Source organism: Bombus pyrosoma, linkage group LG10, assembly GCF_014825855.1.
Source record: "Bombus pyrosoma isolate SC7728 linkage group LG10, ASM1482585v1, whole genome shotgun sequence".
Lineage (NCBI taxonomy): Eukaryota > Metazoa > Arthropoda > Insecta > Hymenoptera > Apidae > Bombus > Bombus pyrosoma.
The window spans coordinates 9317094-9335912 of record NC_057779.1 but is presented as its reverse complement, the minus strand read 5'-3'; the positions used below and the strand labels follow the sequence as shown (position 1 = coordinate 9335912).

The window sequence follows — 18819 nt, the reverse complement described above, 5'->3', positions numbered from 1 at the left end:
TCGAATTGATTTCCGTACATTTTGTTTCTGGCTCTTTTGTACTTTCTTAGAATATTCAGACACTGTATCGTGGTGTCTTAACGTTGGACGAAAACGTCGTGTTAACTCGTATTTCATTTTGTCAAATTTTCAAACTTTCTCCAATTTTCCAATTTCTCGATTTTTAGTCTTCCGCACGTTCGAACCTTGTGGCGTTTGAATTTTCAGATTTTATCACTGTTTGGTCGCTAATTGTTTAACGACGGTGAAGTTCGAAGCGTTGATTGTTTGCGAGCCGAACGATCATTTGTTATATCCTGTGTTGCGTTTTGCAGGCAAAGAATCGTTGATAAATTACAACTCGAATGGAACGAGTAACGACGAGGGACCTCGACGAAAGTTTCTGTTAAAAATTCCAAATGAATACGATTAATACGATTAATAGGATATCGAGGAAAACGTTGACAACCTAATGACCCTGACGAAATGGAGAGAAATGAGTCGACGATATATCGAAGTTTGTCAAAGTGTAGTAACGTGTGATTTATCGAGTCGTCTTATAGATTGGACGAACGAAATTACGTGAATTTAATTCCAGCTGGATTGCACGCTATAATCGTTGATACACCTCTAGTTTAGAGATATGATATTTACGAATGCATTGTGATAGGCATAGCGCGATAATAAAATTAATTTCGATATTGTAGGCTGCAATCGTTAATATAGCTGAGAGATATAGTAATACGGTTTAGAGATACGATATTTACGAACGCGTTGCGATAGCTTTACCACGATAATAAAATTAATTTCGATATTTCAAGTGGAAAAGATTGGAGAAAACAAAAAAATACGATAAATTCGGGCGAGCTTCAAAGCGAGTAGTATTTTTAAGATTTCCATAAAACAAGGTAATTAATCAAACGTTGACGTACGTTTTAACGTTTACGACACGTTCGTGTTCCATTTTCATCATTTTCAGAACTTCGAACACCCAGGGAAATGAGGATTTATAGACGCAGGAATTATTCGAACACCAAAAATTTCAAGTCAAATTTATTACGAAAACCGTGCAGCATAAAATTATACTTCGCAGATCGGGAGACAGGAATTACGAGAACAGAAACTCATGATATTGCTATATACAAGATGAGATTTCATTTTTCGATGTATTTTCTAACCACCGAGTGCCGTAAAAGTCAGAAAATCGATAGAGACGAAAGCGCAGTTAGAAATTTAAAGATGCAAAACCGCACCGGATACACGTGACACGTAAAAATATATCAGATATCCCAAGTAGAATATCGATTATAATTTTTCTAATTTCTATTTCCTTAATTCTGCACGTAAAGCTTTAAATTTGCCCAAAGATCTACCGTTTGATTATTACGTTTCCCAAGTGTGTCCTAAAGGGGCGTGATCGTTAACAAATTGAAGGGCAGTGAGAACGGAAAGAAACGAATATCGTGGCAGATTTCTCGATACGTAAAGAAATAATCGAAAACGGCAGCCTACGTACGGTAATTGCAGTCGTTGATTATTCTACGATTTTTCAACGAAAGGAGATTCGATGGTAGCATCAGAAACAATTCCATTTTCGTTTCAAATCGAACAGACTGCGTTTGCGAATAGCCACGTACGTTTAATTATCGTGTTGTTATCGGTCAGTGGAGAACGAAGAGACGGCGTATAGCGTACGATTTTCCATTTGTAACGAGAGAAAAAGCCCCGATACTGATCCGTTACCAGCGCGGCTCATCGAGTAGAACAATCCCGAACTGATCAGACCGTCTCTCTCGAACCGACACGTGCAATAGGCTAGAAATGGCGAGCACTGGGTCGCAGTGTCGCAGCACACCGTATGATGGAAAAGGTTGGCAAGTAGCGAGCTGAATGTCGAGACAGCCCAGCATTTTGCTAGCGCAACAGCCACGAGGTCAAGGTTAAAGATGTCTCGAAGATCCAACGACGTGACGCGGCTGGTTTAAGGTCGCTCTCGATCTTAAACCTGAAATCTTGGATTCCCTGACTCTATATATGGACACGTCCACGTAATTTCTCTGTTGTAACTAGTATTTTTCGGACTTATTGTACTCTAAGAGATGTTTAATGTAATCGAAAGAAACGTTAAAGCGACACTCTGCATCCTGATATTTCCTATCGACTAAATGTTTTGCGTCTGATTCTCGTTGCGAAATATAAACAGCAACAAGGGATACGTTTCATCAAGCATTCCTACGAGCGTTTGCCTGGAAACTGTTGGTAAAATCGCCGAAGAAGCAAAAACGAAGCAGTGGAAGCCTACATGTGTTCTCTCCTTTAAATCCAAAGGTCGGGTTTCGATCGTACCTCGTGACGTCGACATACGGTATACTCGGTCAATCTAACTTACCTATGCGACGTACAGGAACACTCGATACCCATTGGAAATTAAAGCGAACAATCATCTAAAATTTATTGTTAATTTTCATTTGAAATGATCGGTCAAGGGACGACTGATCAGGCCACAACAAAGTTAAGCGAGCTCGTCTTCCATTTCTGACGTTTGCGAACGAAGCTATGAACCACATGTGACCATCGGAAGATAAATAAAACAGTTATTTGAAATAGTTGATAGATAGAGTAAAATTAATCAAACGATATCAAACCAAAATATAACTCATCCTCCAACTTGGTCTCAAACTGCACTCGCAGGATACAGTGTCCAAAAATTAAACGAAACGATCGCTCGAGATGCGAGTGTCTATGCATAAACGAGACATTGAAACGTACACAAATAGACAAAAGTACGTAAAATATCCAAAATGCCCGACTGCCCTCATAACGTCTATGAAATATAGCAAATCTCTCTCTTTCGTGTTATAGTCTTATTCGTAAAAGTACATACGCGGCTCGTTAATCACAATTTCCTCATTATCGTGTGAGATCATCAATCAAGAAACAATCGGTGGAAATCAAACAAAACACAACATCCCGCTACGCGTCTCCGATTCCCGCCATTTGCAAACAAAGCTGCACCCGCGGCCTGCAATTCAATATCCCATTCCGTCTATCCTTTATCCAGTCTGATTATCGATCATTCCAGCCGCATAGAATTCCAGTAATCCCTTTCAAACGCAATATTCGCAATGTGATGTCCGGGCTTCGAGAGAGAGAGAGAGAGAGAGAGAGAAGGAGGGAGACGGCTGCGTTCAACAACGAACCTCGTCGAAGCTTTGGCTGCACGCATCGCACACCCAGTCGTCGTCGTCGTCGTCGTCGTCGTCGTCGTCGTCATCGCCGCCGCGTGATACTATATCGGGGCGTCGCGACGCCTGCGCGGGTTCTCGCAACGATCAGCTGGCTGGAACCTCACCGACGAGGGGCAAGGAGACCTAACTAGAAGGAGACAGAATGATCAGATTCCAGTGAGTCGAAGCGGGACAGCGCTATATAGGAGGAAGACAGGAGATATTAAATGGGCGAAAGTTAGAGAAAGAAGGATGGAAGTGCGTGGAGCGTAGTGTCAGTAGCGACGTCGAGGGTGGCCTCGTCGGCAGCTACGCACGTTTTTGGCAACGTTCGTCGATGCCCTTAGCTCTGATCGTGGCAATGGTGTTGATCGTGTGCACGACGTCGACGTAGCTGCCGAGAGCCGGCGCGCGACTCGACGACTCCTGTTCGCGCAGTGCTGCCGTGACGGTCGATCGAAGCGCACCGCTGAAACCTGGGAATGCCACGCAACCTTCCATTTTAACGACTGCACGATGCATCTGCCCGGCTGCCACGTCGTCGTCCCGTGCCCTCCGTTCGAGTCTCCGGATGGTTATCTGAGTTACAGGAGGCTCGTGTATCGACAAGTACCAGCGTGAACCCTGCTACGCTAGCTGCCGCCCAGAAACTCGTCCGAACCAGCGGTATATCCACCCTGTGGTTTCCTCACTCGTTCGTGAACAGTACCGTATCTACCTTTTGGAAATTGTTCTCGTCGAATTAGAATATTTCGAGTCTCGTTGACGAACGACGAAAGGAAGGTAGAAGGAACGTTCTACCATCGCAAGAGGGACAGAGTCGAACAAAGAAGCCTGTTTCCAGTGAAGTATTTTTCTGATTATATTGTTAATGAAGTGATCAGGCGAATCTGTGCGCTCGATCGATCGTAATCGCAAGGCCGTTGCTTGTGCAAGGAACATAAACACAATGGTTGAGTAGTGGAGGCTCGATAAGGGCTGCTCGAGTGCCTGATCACCCCCTGGTCTGGTTCTGTTGCAGCTGCGTACCGAGAACACTCTCTCTTCTTCGTCGATAACCAGCCAATAAACGGCGGGGAGAGCACGCTCGCGAGGCAGAAGCAGCGTCGGACCCGCGGTAAGTACCAAAACAAATATGCCGCCGCGGACCTCCGCTCCTTTTTTCCGCTGGAACGAAAATGGATCTCGATTTTGCCCGACGTCTAGGTCGCTCTACTACGTCACTCTCTCTGTCTCTCTGTTCTTCGCTGTACTCCAAAGGGTTCGTTGACACTGTGGCTAGGAAATCGGCTTGGGAACTCGTTGGCCGCCGAAAAAGGTCACCGACGATACAAATATAGAAACGTCGTGGAACGAGGCCGACAGTGGAGCAATATCGAAGAGGAGAACGGAAGCGCGGCTGTTTAAGGATCCCCGCCGTGTCTCGTTTGTGAATCGATAGGAATTTTTCTCCTCTATTAAACAGAATCTCTAACGAATCATCCCGATGCACGGAAGAATCTTGAGAATCTCATGTGTGTTTAGGAAAACATTTTGAAGAAGTTGTTGTTCCTATCGCGAACCGTGTGTACAACGAGTGATAGAAAACAGAATCTGAGAGTAAATGCCTGCCATAGAAGCAATAAGCGAGCCTGGCTCGTTTAATCTGCAACTTCAATAAATAGGACTACCGTGCCGAGGGTGTGAAACGATCGTCTTCCACGTGTGATACAATACAATACGATCTCCTTGAACGATTCTTAAACGATCATCGTTCAGGAAACGGAATAATAGAATAATTGCGAAACAAATCTGCGCCGTTGAGTACACAAACGAATAAGTAAATAAGTAAATGAAATCTTCGACGTTGAATAAACGAGTAATTCGTAAAGACTCGGAAGATTATACCGTGAGAGGAAAGCTCGTGGTAGAAAGAAAACACGAGAAGGGTGCAGTGAGGTAGATACACGAGGGTGCACTCCCTTCGAACAGCGGGAGCCATTGAAACTAAGGTTTCTCGAGGTCGGAGGTCTCTGATGGTACAGAGGGTGACTGAGCGCCGGTGGACGAGCGCGAAAAATCAGCGCGGTCCCCGTACCCAAGATCGGCATCGTAATCGTCGAGTAACATCGTCATGGCTCCACGTATCGTCATCTCGACGATGATCGCGTTTGCGTTGATCCTTGCTTGCTGGTCTGCTCAAGGTCACGCGGGTTTGGCGAGGTTCTACGAGTCCGTGCCTGATCTACAACCGGACAGACGAATTCCTAACAACAATTACGCGATTCATGGACCGATCGTCGACGATCATGAGTTCCCTCGAGATCTCAGGGAGCCTTATCCAGGCAAGAGTTTCGGTCCCATGGGACCCATCGATGGTTCGCTGCCCGATGACGTGTCTTTTCGAAGTTTGGCCTCCGGACAAGACGAAGCAGCGAATTCCATGGAACATTTGTCGTCGAATCAGGCGATAGAAGGGCACGAAGATGAACCTAAGCCTAGCAAACCGGAGTATAAGATCATGTCTGTGGAGTTTCATCGAGTCGAGACACCGTTTATCATTGGAATCTGGATCTTCTTCGCGAGTCTCGCGAAAATAGGTACGGAATGCGTGGAGCTTGAACTTGGCTCAGGCATTGATTGTTTGTTAGTTTCGTTGGTAGCCGCTGTGCGGTCGACTCTCGTCGCTGCCGCGTGGTAATTTCGGTAAACCGATGGCTTTTCACCCTCGTTCGGCGAATTGGATGCAGGAATTTTGAGACGTAACGGAGGAGTTGAGATGTTTAATTATTTGTAGCGATTCGCGATAGCACTTTGGTTTAGCTATCGTATCAGAGTTTGACGAATGTATTATGCGTATTCTGCAAGGTTCTTAGAGTTTCATTTGTGCTCTCACGAAGCACGATTATATCGACGAAGTTTGGCAATCGATCTGAACTTATATAGTTATTCGCGCTCGTATTCGCATTTCGCACTAACTTCGAATTTATAGTTTTGTACGCGAAATAAAAACACGAACGTTTAGCTGTACAATTTGTTCCAATATCGATAATAATTTGATTAAATGTACAATTAAACGGATTAATATCGTATTGCATATGGATTTGAAGTAAAAAGGAGAAACATTAATCGCGGTTGCGCGTAGAACGATTGCATGGAACGTAGAATCTTACAAAAATAACGTTAATCGCAAACACGAACTTGGTAAAAAGATTGGTATACAGTATGGAGATATTGCCTTAGAAATTTTCGATAAGTATGTCATAACTTTTAGTATTCCAATTCGTTTCAATACTATCGTAATAATCGTGTCGTTACAGTATTAATGAAACTTTGTTACGCTTTCCATGATGCACGTAGTATTATACGTAAGAGGTTCTTGCGATAAGTATTCAAATACTTCCGTGAATCACACTAAGTGCCGAAAGTGGAGATTTTCAGTATGAATGAGATATACTGGTTTAAAGTCGACGCTCTACTTTAATAGTTCTAAAACCTAATGGATTCTTCGATGAATTATTCTAGCACTTACGATGTTTAACAATGTATTCGGTATAGCGTTTAAATTCTACTAAAAAGAAGAGTCACTTTTTATCCCTTTGGCATCTATATCGTTTATCGTTCGAATTCCACGATTAACATTTTATTATTGTTCGTTCAAGAAATCCCCTAACTTTTTTGCTTTTTACGATAATATTGGGATTTGTTGTTAAATTCGCATTATGTTTGGTTGGTTGGCAAGATAAGAGATAATATTTTACGAAATGATTACTTGGAAATTTCGAACAGAATTATCGGAAATATTGAAAATTATCGAGATAGAAACATTCGAGCGATTCTTAATCCGATTTATTTGATTATATGCTTCTCTGTGTGTCCGTTTTTGTATTTATTAAACGCTTCCAATCGCATTTTGCTTTCAATCGCTTGGAAAATTCAAACTAGAGAAAATAATCTTCATAATACATTTTACGTTCTCAGTTTATATTTTTGCTAGAAAATCATTTCGATGTTTCTTCTTTCTTGTCTGAGAGATAATTCGAGCAACGTAATCATTAGGATTTATAGTAAATATTCGAAGAAATTTCTTTATTATGTATGAAATATGCAGAAATGTTTCGTCATAATATTTAACATTATCTACTATTAATCTATTTACTCTAATAATTTAAACATTATTTAATATTAATCTCATTGATTGAATAATTTAGTATTATTCATTATTCATCGTATTACTTTAATAATTTGATAATTATTATTTTTATTATTATCGAATAATCTTGTATTATTATGGTATTATTTTTGGTGAAATAAATCTCTGTTTAATTTCTGGAATGATATTTACAAAAAGTCGGAATTGCATAAACATCTGCAGCCTGGTAATTAATAGCCTCAATTATTCGAATTATAATTGTAACCATTATGAAACTAGTCGATTGTCTCATAGTTTATTTCCACCTGGTAAACATTAATCTCTGAATATTACCTACTCTGTTATATAAATGATTATTGAATATTAGACTCGCATTAAACTCTATAAATAAGGCTGCATTGTGTTGCATTCTATCGTGTTCGAGTTAATGTAAAACGTTTCCATTTCGAAGAGGCACGATATAATATAACCATGTCGATAATACAATGGTCAGACAACTCGATGTAACAACTACGAACCAAAGGTTCGAATAATGAGGGTTCTACTTGTTTCTCAGTAATATCGATCCCGTTTGCAATATGCTCGTGAACTACTGTAGTCCGTATACAATGAGGCTTTTTATAGATTCAACACATCTTACAAAAATAACAGCCAATATTGCATCTGTCTCCCTTCTGTTCGACGACAGAATTTGCAAAATATCGTCACGTGTCTATCTCTTATAGGAGAGCAATTTAAAAATTCAATACCATGCCAAAGAGTATCAGGGATTACATTATCGCGAAAGAAACATTTGGGTCATATCCGAATCGATAATTTTAGTACAATTCGATCGTTAAACGATATTCGCAAAATTCTCGTTATCTCACAATGACCGGGTCGATACCAAAACTAAAGACAAGAGGACTAGTTCCGTGATAAGCTGCAACAGGCGGTTTACAAACCGGTCCAAGTACAGCGTTCGTCGAACGAGCGTTAATAATAAAACGTTTGCGTGTTACCACTACGATCTACCAACGAAACGATTTTTCGCGATTCTACGCTTCAGCCACATTCCCCGTTCCATTAATACACCTACGTGCAATATTATTCGTAACTGTTCGAACACGAAAAACACGCGTGTTTCGCGTTATAAAAATTATAATCTAAAAGATTCTTATCATTGTTAACGTAAATAATTCTTTATTGGAACAACGAGTACTATTTTCGTGCGTCTTATTATATGCCGTGAATTCAAATTATTCCAACAACATCATAACCGACTGTTAATATCGTTCGAACAATTGCAACGCTGTGAATCACAGCGATATAAGTCGATCCACAGCTACTTTTGGTAAAATAATCTTCGCTGTTTATTATTCTAGAAAGTTCATTGTAGCTTCTCAAGCCTTCTCAAAATGCATCACGTTCGAGAATAAAGTTACAGCTTATTGATTAATTACGAAACCAAAAGGACGATACATTTGAAAGTTAAAATACGCGACGAAGTTCAAGTCGCCGGTATCTTGGCCTACACCATTGCGATTTTCGCGTCGTTCAGTTATCACGGGTGATAATGTACGTAAAGCGAGGCCGTGTTAAATTATGATCGCGTACGTGCAGGCTTCCACATGACGCCAAAGCTGAGCAAGATCTTTCCGGAGTCCTGTTTGCTGATCGTTGTCGGCGTCGTCGTTGGTGTCTTACTGTTCCAGACGAGCAGCGTCCACGTGTCACCCTTAACTCCCGACACGTTCTTCCTCTACATGCTACCGCCCATCATCCTGGATGCTGGCTATTTCATGCCGAACCGACTATTCTTCGACCATCTGGGAACGATACTCCTGTTCGCCGTCATTGGGACTATATTTAACACCTTGTCGATAGGTTAGTAAAAATTCAAAACTATTACGAAGTAGCGGAAAGTAACGCCGTAAAATTTCGTTTCAACGTTGTTTGCTCTGCGATCCATTCGATTTTCCGATATTAAAGTATCAAACGTTTAACAATCGCGATGTTTCGCCTAATTAATTGCACTGCTTGCTCTTAGCCTGCGATAGGAATCACTTCGTTTATCATATTTTTGGCACTGTAATATCTTTCAGTTAGTTAGTTTGTCTATCGCAAGGAATTTCTTTTCTACAACGAATTAGTATACCTATGATTTTGGTCAATTTTTATTAGAGAATTTTGTTTCTTTCCAAATTATGTGTATGGAAAGAACGAGAATTGCAGCAATTTTCTCAATACCTTTATTCTTCTACATAGAAGATTACTATTATAAATTATTTCATTAAATAGTAAAATTGATAAATATCGATAAATGTTGGATCGTAAATTTATGGCAGATTATGATGCGAGTTATCCTTTGCAAACCATGACAAAATTTGCTCTATGTCTCTAATTTATAAGACATGCTTCTAATACGTTTTTTTATTTTATTATTCTGACATTATATTTCCATTATTACGATACAAGTCACAGTGAGTCGACTAAAATTTAAGATCTCACTGTTCGAGATTACGCAAACAAGATACGCTCATCTCTATATATTCTTTTAGCTCTTCTCTCTCGCCAATGTAGCTTTTCAGTTACATCGATCTACGATCTACAGGATATTTTTTTATTTTCGTTTGGCCTCTTCCATGTGGATACGGATTGTGATGAAATTTAAAGAGATCGTTGATGTGGACGTTTTTCAATGTAAACTGAGATAGATGGCCCTTTTTAAAAACAGTAGACAAGCGTTTCTTCTTCTTCTTTTTTTTTTTTTTTCTTTTTAAGAATTCGCGTTCAGAACGTAAATATTTATTTCCTCGTATGTTACATCGTTTCGTGTCTTTTCGTTGAACACGTTAGTAGCTTCTACGTTTCTATCTCTGTTTATCTTTTACCAATCACGTTTGTAAGAAACGTACTATCGAGTGCGTCGAGTGCACGAGAGTAATTGTGCAGCAGGTGTTCAAACTACTCGCGAGATTATTGATGCTGGTCCAGAAATACTTCTTTCTCAAACATAGGCAGCGTTCGATGCGATAGAATCGCGCAAGGGCACTTTACGGAGTTAATTAGACCTCGTAGTGGAATAAAAGATTCGTTGTTGATTAAGCGTTAAACTCAAGCGATATTCACCGACGGCAACGTATAAGTACTTTTATGTCGTTCGAACGATTTGAACGCATTTTCAATGGTCTTAATATAAAACTATCAGGTACGTGAATAGTCGAATTAATATTATTCTTTACTTTCTTTACTATGGCGCGTATATGTAAATTTTTCTTAAAATATTCCCTACTACAGAAATAGCTGAACGCATTTAAAAGTTAGCGCAATTCATCTTTTGATGGATCTCAAAGAGATCACTTTAAATCTCGCTCTGTTTATTTCTGAAATGAAACATAGTTTTTTCGTATTACTCTAGGGATTTTATTTTTCCAACTATTTTTAGATAGGGCGGAAAGCTTTTCGAAGAAAAATACCATGTAACTTTTAATACGAATCTAGAAATTGTAGTTGTCAATTAATTCTATATACAACGGCGAATGAAAATATAAATAAATTTTTTAATTACTCTGAAAATATTTTTTTAATACTTCCTAGTAAAGCCTATTAAAACGCATGGAAAATATATGAAATAAAAGCTCTTTCGTTCGGATTTTAGTTTCTCACGGAATTAATTTCGAAAATTTCCACGTATACGCTCGACCGTGCACCCACCTCGCTCTACGTTTATAAATATCATAATAATCAAAATCGACGTTCCGCCTTGTCTATAACAACTGGAGAAAATTTTAAGGGAAAGTTCTTTTCTTATCGAAAGAGGAACATCGAAGCCCTTCCTAGACGATACTTTGAATTCTATTAATATCCAAAACCCACACTCACATTCACAGTCGCCAGTTACAAACAATCGTACCGTGTATTCTTTTTAAATATTAACTCAACATTTCGTATTTTCATGCCAGCTGTCCGTTTCGCGCGTTCACCCTTTCGCAAAGTTCAACCACGCGCCTCGCAACCACCTATACAAACATAGAAACTCGTGCACGCGAACGCCTAGGTGTATCGAGTGTGGAAACGCGCGGATGTCGAACGCGCCCACGCGAATTCCGTTTACGACGCAACGTGTTCGTGAACGTGCGACGTTTCTTCGTTACGAAACGTCCGCAACTTCCTCCATGTCGACGATAATTAAAGACTCCGCGAGAACGTGACATTCGTGGAACCGGTGATCCGCGTTTGTTATTAATATCGATGAATTCACCGCCGCTAACGCGAGGACGATTCTTGCCAAAAATTTTCATACCAACGATTTTTACCTTCCATCACAGATTGATCTTCTCATTGACCGAGTTACTGATCGGTTTCTTTACGTGTTTGGGCTCGAAACGTGTCGCTTAGAACTTAGAATTTGTACAGGACGAGATGTAACACAGGAGAGAAACAGTTGTGACATTGGTGCATTGAAAATAGTTGGATACATAAAAAGTTGGAAATGTTATTTCATACACGAAGTATTAAAAAATACTGGATAAAAGTTTACATGAAAATTTAATAAAGCGATGGAGATTCTGGTTTTATATTTTATTATAAAGCGAAATAACTTTGTTACCGGGTTACTATGATGCCGATCGAGTGAATTTATCTCTGGACATATATGTAGTTTCGATGTAACATTTTTATATTTTACCATCTGTATATCTATATATGTGTCGCAATTTTACGAAATTGCATTTTCTATATTTGAAGTTTCAACCGAGCAGTATTACACAATATATAATCATTACTGAACTGGATGTAAAGAAGATAGGGGCAGGCGATTAAATATAACGAATGGTTACGACATTTTAACTTTCGATTAAATTTTGTAATTAAATTAATAAAAAGGAATGTGGAACATTCCCCCCTAAACACCTACGTTCATTGCGAACACAAAGAAATGAAGTTTATATTCACCATTGATTCCGATTGAATTTCATTAAAAACTAATTACATTTGTAGAATATTTCATAATGTGAAACAGTTGAACGAGCTTCAAAACGAATCGTTTTACCAATTATTGAAAATCCAGAAGCTCGAGTTTTGACCTTTTAATAAACTATCGCTGAAAATTTCAATCGCTTGCATTTCAATGGCGTTTAAACTGCAATCTTAATTAAGATTGGATTAAACTAAAATTTGATTAAAGTGGTTGATTTTTAATATTTTTAATTTTTTTTTTTTTTGTAAATTGTTTATAGGAGCTTCGTTGTGGGTGTTAGGTAAGAGCGGCCTGTTCGGTTTCGAAACTCCGCTGTTGCAAATGTTCCTGTTCTCCGCGTTGATCAGCGCCGTCGACCCTGTCGCCGTGCTAGCGGTCTTCGAGGAAATTCACGTGAACGAAATCTTGTACATCGTCGTATTCGGGGAGAGCTTGTTGAACGACGCTGTCACCGTCGTAAGTACCGTTTATGTTCATCTTAGAGGGCTTAACTACCTTTAATGTTGTGCTAGTTCCGAGGATCCTTATGCATACCTCTTTCGTCGTAATTACGCTGCGCGTGTATATGCATTTCCGACGAGTACAATGCGGATGCCCGTGCATTTTTTAGAAACTTAGGGGTGAAAAATTGTACACAGTGACGTATAAAAATATATAAAATATCCAAGGCAGCGATATTCAACAGAAGGAACGAATTCCTATTTAGGATGAATTTTTCTAGTTATATTCATGGCTAATGTTATATAAACATTATTTTCCAGTTATAATATGAAATTGCATAAACATCTGCAGTCTAACGATGATTATAAACGTAGAAAGTTTACAAGGAGAAACATACAAAATATCACAAGTGAAACACACTTTAACCCTTTGCACTCTGAATTTTATTTCAGTTTCGTTAGCAGCAGCTGCCAACGCTTTTAGGTGTTTTATTTGAAATTTACTTTAACTAAAAAAGTAAGACAATTTAAATAAATAAAGGAAGAAAGAAAATCACTTAAATACCAATTTTATTCACACTATCGTTGTATTTTCTAATTTTTAAGCCTATGACATATCTTGAAACAATTTCTATCGCACGTTTCATAAAAAAGGGTGGGACTGAAAGAACGTCGAGTGGGACTCGACAAAGCAGTTCCTCAGATAAAAACTGATGAGATAAAAACTCCCACTCGACATAGCAGTGCAAAGGATTAAGATACTCGTACAGAACGTATTACATATACATTGTTTAATCCCAGTCTATAGATACATTAGTTTATAAACTTTTATTAATCGATCGTTCGTTGATCAAACTAACATCCTATTGCCACATGAATCAATCAAATGAAAGACTACTATAACTCACACTGTACCTTCATTCGCCTTTCCATCTTATCATTAGAACTACCACACCAGTGAAATTGACTGGTTTTACAATTTTACATTAAAATTTCTACTTCATGTTATACTTTCTTCCGAGATGATGTAAGGATTTTCGCAACGATAACTAAAAGAATAATGCAATGAATTTTATTTCGTTTCTTATGTATTCAAACTGAAAATAATTTTGTATCAAGGCTACTTATACCAGTAGCAATCAAAGTGACTGGTACTTGTCAAAGTGTAAAAGGATCCTGCAATCTGTTTATCGAAGTTCAATTAACAAGTTTCCTCGTTTTCTACAAGTTGCCACGCGTTTTCAAAATTTTTACCGCGTATCATTCGATAAGACGATATCAGATATCAGGAAAATTCCGGATCGATCGCTAGATCCCTAGATACTAACGCTATAAATACCACAGCAGTCAAAATGACTGGCTCTACAATTTTATAAATTTGTCAACTCTCATTTAAAGATCCCAGATGAGTTAATAATACCAAAACATAACATGGAATTCCTTCTATGAGAAAATAATAAATCGATAAATATAAAAATATTCTATTTTCAAAGACCAATCATTTTCACTGGTTTCGGTGGAAATAACTTCGTGTTAACTAACGGTAGTTCTAGTGTTAAAACACAAAATTACACACGGACGCTAATAAGATTGCACACACCGTTAAACGATAATAAAATCTCCCAACAAATAGTCGAAAAACATGATGTAACGACATTTCTTCGCAGAAAGAAAAGTTCGAACGTAATCATAGCCCAGATCAGAAAGTCCCTGACTTATAACCTTATCTTGGAACAGTACTTACATCATTTAAAGATTACTCGACCTCACGCGTCCTCCATTTCATAGACTGCGCTTCATATACCCGAAGAATTCTTATCTACTCGATGGCATCTCGTGCAGTCATTTAATCGGGCGAACAGCTGAATAAGTTGTGGTTGTTTAATGACACGCAGGTGCTGTACCACATGTTCGAGGCGTACAACGAGATAGGACCAACGGAAATACTCTACACGGACGTACTGTCAGGATTTGCTTCGTTCTTCGTGGTGGCGATCGGCGGCACGATAATAGGAGTGATATGGGGTATCGCAACTGGATTCGTTACGAGGTTCACTCATCAGGTTCGCGTGATCGAGCCCATCTTCATATTCGTCATGGCTTACCTGGCCTACCTAAACGCTGAGATTTTTCACATGTCCAGCATTCTGGCGTAAGTTAACCGATCTACTTCTGCAAGCTCTTTAGCCAGTTATCTGAACGCAAACGGAGAGGATATTTAAAGGTAACGCGTAGATTGATTATACGTACGTTATCGTCATCGTTCAATGATATCGATTGAAGATTCAGCAAAATAGAAAACGAATCGTCATTTGTTTTTAACATCTACCGCAGAAGCTTCTTAGTTGTCTCTGTGTACACTCGAACGTTTATCTTTCTCCATTAAGAAAACTATATTCTTTTGCTATATTTTTTATGCGAATGAAATTATTAGCAGACTCGTAATAAATGAGTATAAAATATTCTGAAAGGTCAATTTACCATGAAAACAGAAGTACGTATGCTAATTTCTCCACTGCGTTTCCCTTGTTTACATCGATAAAACCAAATAGGCCGCACGTGGCCACCGCGACCTAGAAATTTGCAGCACGAGCATAGCTCATTCCTCGACACGCTCTCGGCCTGCAGTAAATTCCAAAAAGGACCTCCCAGTTCTCACGCGAATCGTTACCTCTACAAGGTGTCTCGCTACTAACTGCCGATACGATTGGATACAGAATGACTCTACGTGGAAAGATAAATCGAATGTACGAAATGAAATTTTTGAAAATTTCGTCTAATACGCGTGTACAGGGTTTAGACGAACAAATTTTATGTTTCATACGTTTTGTTTGTTCTATTTTAGAATAAAGTAATCGCGTAGAATAAAGTAATCTTCTGTCGATTATCCTTCATCTTTCCAGCTGAAAGGCAACCGAGTTCGCGTACACGTATCCGACAAAATTTCCAAACGCAATTTTCTCGAAAGCTGTGCCCCGTGTGAGAAAACGTTCTTGCATAGTCTCGGCTTATTTTTCACGTTGCATCACGCTATACATGGTTTTATGTGTTGTCAATTACAAAACACCCTGTATATCGAGCGATGCGTGCACATTTTGCGTCATGTACAAACGTAACGATTTCGACGCGCCTTCAAGCAACCTCGCGCAAACTGTTCGTTAAACGACGAAGTGAAAATAGCGCATTTTTCCATAGCACAGTTTTATTATGGAAAGTGCGAAACTTGTCGCGAAGGAAAGAAAAAGGATCGAACGAAAGCATGGCACGTTCTCGTGATCGTCGATTTGTTCGATAATTCTCTCAAGGCTAGTCTTTATCTTAAAAAACGAAAGGGTAAGAAATGGTCGTCATAAATAGTGGAAAGCTTTACGACAACCACGCGATTCTAGTTAAGTCTATTATTTACACGTTTCTCTAGCGAAATCGATGATCGATCGCGATATAAAGAATGCTGCCTGTGTGAGATAACTGTTCAAATATGCTTAACCCGTAATCGCTCGGTTCTTGTTCTGCTTGCCGTGATTTTTGTTCATGCGATTAAACAGAGTCTGCTTTCGTGTTTGATTGACAAACAGATGACTTTTGAATATACGTGACACGATTATTACAAACTGACGGTCTGTTTGTTTAAAAACGTTTAAGATGTGCGAATATTTGGACAGCGAAGCGAAATCGATAAGAATTGTTTGATAAAGAGAAGAGAACTTTAACCGCTTCTACGACTTTGTATTCTTTTCTTCTTTGTTTCAATTTTAGTCTGGGGAAAATTTGATCAAGAATTCTTGATTAGAATTTTAACAGTGCCACTAGTCCTCCGGACCATTTTAGATCAATCGAGAACCGATCGCATGTAATCAATGTCGATTGTACGTATATTTATCATACCGCGAAAAGAACGAAACCTTCGCCTTCTAAATTACTTTTCACGTCTCATTCCAACTAATTCATAGTCGATAACCCGTTATTATTCATGATTGGATCATATCTTTGTATTTTTGTAACCACTAACCTATCGACCTTAATGTGTTTCCATTGAACTCAATACGAAACAACGTATTCCGTACTCTGAAAAAAGAAAAAAAAGAAATGAAGCAAACTAAACTTCTCTATGGTGTTAATTCTCTATCCGCGGCAATAGATCAGAAACGTAAGATGACGACTTTAAACTTGCAAACTCGAAAATCAAGCTCCCAAATTCCCTCAGCCTAATTTAACGAACGAATCGCAAATCCAGTCTGCGAGCCATCCAAATGTACACAGACAGACGTAGGCACGAATTTGCAGGGGTCGTGGAACGGTCACGTCCCCGTCGTAAATCGAATCGACGTCATTGGCTCGTAGCCCGTCGATTTCGTAAACCCCTCGGATCGTATACGTTCGAATTAATTTCGACGACGTTTGGGAAACTAGCCGAATGGCGATCGATACGCGGGTATCCTAACATCTCTCGTGCCACCCCTCTACGTGTCGTCCACCCTCGTCGATTAACCGTGACCTCCCTTTGTCGTAGGATCACCTTCTGCGGCATCACAATGAAGAATTACGTGGAGGCGAATATCTCGCACAAATCGCACACAACCGTCAAATACACGATGAAGATGTTGTCAAGCAGCTCGGAAACCATCATATTTATGTTCCTCGGGGTCGCTACGGTGAACAACCGTCACGACTGGAACACGTGGTTCGTCCTCATGACCATCGTATTCTGCTCGATTTATCGAATCGTTGGTGAGTAATGTCAAGGTCAATGTTGTATCCTATACGATGACCACACAAGGGCAGAGTATATGTCGTAGAAACGCTTGCGAACGTATCGCAATATATTTTTCACTTCTATCCGCCTCTGTTCGCCGAATATACCGATAGAATCTCGTTATTATTTATGGCGGTCTTAGACATAGACGAGAAAGTTGACTGCGACCGTGGTCATCGGTGACCTTCGTTTTACTCAACTGTTTAAAACGATTAAAATAAGATAAATTTCACGGACTAAAGTATTTTCCACGATGTGAATCACTTACGGATAATATTGTTAGAGAAAGCTCACGCAAATACGATATATCATATTTTGCAACAATTAAACGTATTAGGTTGTCCGTTTCGTAAGGTGATAATAGAAGAACAACAATTTCTCTTTTATGTTATCTTATTGAATTAGGCATTATTATCGTGCGTAATTCAATAAACTAATATAAAACAAAAACATTGCGCGTCTATCATTTCCTTATAAAACGAAAGAAACTTTTCGGACAATAATATACTTCAATGTTTTTGCGGCTCACAGGGCAAAATATATCAAATTCTCGTGGCAGTCGACGTGTTCTAATACTTTAAAAACCCGTAAAAGTTGGTTGAAGCAATTCATTCCCGAGAAAGACGAAAGATTCTTCGAGAAAATGTTCGTCAAGCTATACGTGCTAAAACATTTAATTCTCTAGTCGAATGTTTCTTAGCTCTCGTTGCGAATCTTCCTGTCGTGTATGTACCTAACTCTCGCGACAGTAATCTTGTCACGTGACTCCAGCTATCGAGCTGCACAATTCGAATTTGACACAGACAGAAAGAGAGAGAGGAAGAAAGAGTTGTTAATGCTATCAAGAGATAAAGAAGTCTTAAGCTAAACCTATCATGGTTTATCGAGTGTCACTTACTTAGAGAATGGTTACGTGGCCGTGCCAAGAATAAGACGTTTCTCGTGTTTTGTTATTTGTCTTTTTGCGGAATATCGATCCGAAATGAAGGGAAACTTGGCATGAAACTAAACATCGTTCCTTGTTTTTCGGTGTAATTTGGATAGCAGAAGGAGTGAAGATTAGGGTGTAATATCTGCTTCGGATGGAGCCCTGTTTTAGGTGGATGATCGGTCATCTGGTATATTGACCTCTTAAGAGATCACAAAGTTCAGGATCATACTACAACATCTCTTGTTATCGTATTATTTTATTATGTTTATAAAATGGTGTTAAAAATTACTTTTTGCAGAGAATTTTATTCTCGTATTTATCGTAAAGGAAATTAAATATCTGAAGATGATATACGAGACGAATAATGTTAAGAAACGATTGAAAAAGCTTGAGAAAA

The 18819-nt window shown here is 39.2% G+C and overlaps 1 protein-coding gene across 6 annotated transcripts in view; it reads left to right on the top strand.

Moving 5' to 3' along the window:
• Window positions 1–3460: 3460 nt before the first annotated feature.
• The window catches only part of LOC122571623 (probable Na(+)/H(+) antiporter nhx-9), a 39703-nt gene continuing 24344 nt past the window's right edge, over window positions 3461–18819 (top strand). For 2 of the 6 annotated variants that reach the window (XM_043735616.1, XM_043735613.1), the window contains exons 1-6: window positions 3465–4323; window positions 4413–5785; window positions 8941–9204; window positions 12558–12754; window positions 14634–14890; window positions 17249–17466. In XM_043735616.1, the coding sequence (XP_043591551.1) occupies window positions 5320–5785; window positions 8941–9204; window positions 12558–12754; window positions 14634–14890; window positions 17249–17466 (1402 nt within the window). In that variant the 5' untranslated portion in view covers window positions 3465–4323; window positions 4413–5319. Of the gene's footprint in view, window positions 4324–4412; window positions 5786–8940; window positions 9205–12557; window positions 12755–14633; window positions 14891–17248; window positions 17467–18819 lie in introns of all 6 variants that reach the window. The other 4 variants (XM_043735614.1, XM_043735619.1, XM_043735617.1 and 1 more) reach the window with 4 other exon arrangements.